Source organism: Chaetura pelagica, unplaced genomic scaffold (assembly GCF_000747805.2).
Source record: "Chaetura pelagica isolate M959 unplaced genomic scaffold, ChaPel_1.0 scaffold150, whole genome shotgun sequence".
NCBI lineage: Eukaryota > Metazoa > Chordata > Aves > Apodiformes > Apodidae > Chaetura > Chaetura pelagica.
Genome location: NW_009952052.1, coordinates 4,059,469 through 4,061,270, shown reverse-complemented (window position 1 = coordinate 4,061,270; position 1,802 = coordinate 4,059,469). Strand labels below are relative to the sequence as shown.

The 1,802-nt window shown below is 36.8% G+C and overlaps 1 protein-coding gene across 1 annotated transcript in view; it reads right to left on the bottom strand.

Moving 5' to 3' along the window:
* The window catches only part of SENP6 (SUMO1/sentrin specific peptidase 6), a 53,472-nt gene that overhangs the window by 10,488 nt on the left and 41,182 nt on the right, over window positions 1-1,802 (bottom strand). The window contains 1 exon segment of the mRNA XM_010003426.1: window positions 134-313. Coding sequence (XP_010001728.1) covers window positions 134-313 — 180 coding nt within the window.

Here is a 1,802-nt window from a genome sequence, read left to right as displayed (position 1 = left end):
GGTGATCGTGTCTGGAAAAACACTACATCTGCCCTCACCGATTATGCCAGCTTTACTCTTCAGTGCAGTCACTAACGATCCAAAACATGAAAATACACTATAAAGTGAAATAGAATAAAATTGCTTTACTTACTCTCTCCTTTGCATTCGTACCAGACATTCTCTTTAGTCATTTTCAGTTGGTCTCTCAGGCTACTACAGGTTGATGGCACCGTTTGTAGGAAAACTACTGGTAATTTGCGGACGCTGCACCATTCACATTTGGTAAGTTCTGAAGTTTTCAGGTTAATCTCTCGAATATCACTGTCTGATTCTAGAACAAAATCATTACATTATATTAAATTATAGTTAAAATACATATTTTCCTTTTACAATTTTCCCCTTAACTTTAACAAAAAATCAGTATATAAGTTTTAAGACAGTTTTTAAAAGTTTAAAAAGAACACATACCCAGGAAGTGACATTAGTTAATATATAAGATAGAGTAAACTCCACTGTCACCTTTCAGGAAAATAACCAGGAGCAAACTTCTCTTTTCAGCAACTTTAATCTAGATGCTATTACACAGAAAAAACAGCAATTCCAGTGACAATTTACACTTGCAGCTACTGCTATGACACATTCTACGATAGCTTTGTAAAACTTTTTGTGGATTTATCATTGACCAAGTTCATTAAAGTTAATGAAAATTAACTTTAGAATTAAGAGTAGAATAAACATATGCAGAGAAATAGATTTCTGATTGCCTGAGGAAAATAAGCTACTGCTCTCAGTTTACTAACAAAGCAAAATGTCAGCAAAGCGGTACATTTTTAACACTACATCTGATGCTGCCAGTGCCAATGTTGAGTATTTTACAGGTTTACCAAGTTATAGAAATGGAAGGAAAAATGAGTGAAGTTAAAGTTCTTAGAATTTGCTGAAAATACGCGGAAGTTCAATGCCAAGCATTATTTCTAAATCAGAGAATTGGGTAATGGTAGTTACGTAAAGGTTTAGTTAGTGGCAGCTTCCACCAACTATCATATGCTTGATGGCAGCTTCTACCAGAAAACCTGTATCTCCTTACACAGGGGACAAAATATAAGACAGGATTGAAGGAGCAATGGAGTCAACAGAAAGTTCTTCTAATAAGTAATACCAATACACAAAGCTTATCTCCTCTTCCTTTACTCATAAAACAGAGGAGAGACTGCAGTGAATTCCTGAAAAGACTTAGGCCCTTCTTAAAGTCAAATTCAAGTAAATATTTCATGACTAAACAGATGGTGAGTAAAAATAAGTAAAACGCTTACCATATAAAGAATTTAATTTGCATAACCCTGAACATATTTGCATAAAAACATCATGTAAAAAATTACATACCATCAATTTCTGCCTTACTAGTAATAGTTATTAGAGGTTCTTAATATTAGTGGAGGGAGTGCTTTTCCGCAACCCGCCTTTTTTAAAAATCTGTTTCCCCTACCCTTCTCTTGGCATTTAGCTGCCAATGCCCAGCAGTATCATAGAATCATAGAATCCTAGGGGTTGGAAGGGACCTCGAAAGATCATCTAGTCCGACCCCCCTGCCAGAGCAGGGTCACCTAGAGTACATCACATAGGAACGCATCCAGGTGGGTTTTGAATGCCTCCAGTGAAGGAGACTCCACAACCTCCCTGGGCAGTCTGTTCCAGTGCTCTGTCACTCTTACAGTAAAATTTTTTTTTCAGATATTCACCTTGAACCTCCTATGCTCCAATTTGCACCCATTACCCCTTGTCCTATCACTGGTCATCACTGAGAAAAGCCTAACCCCATC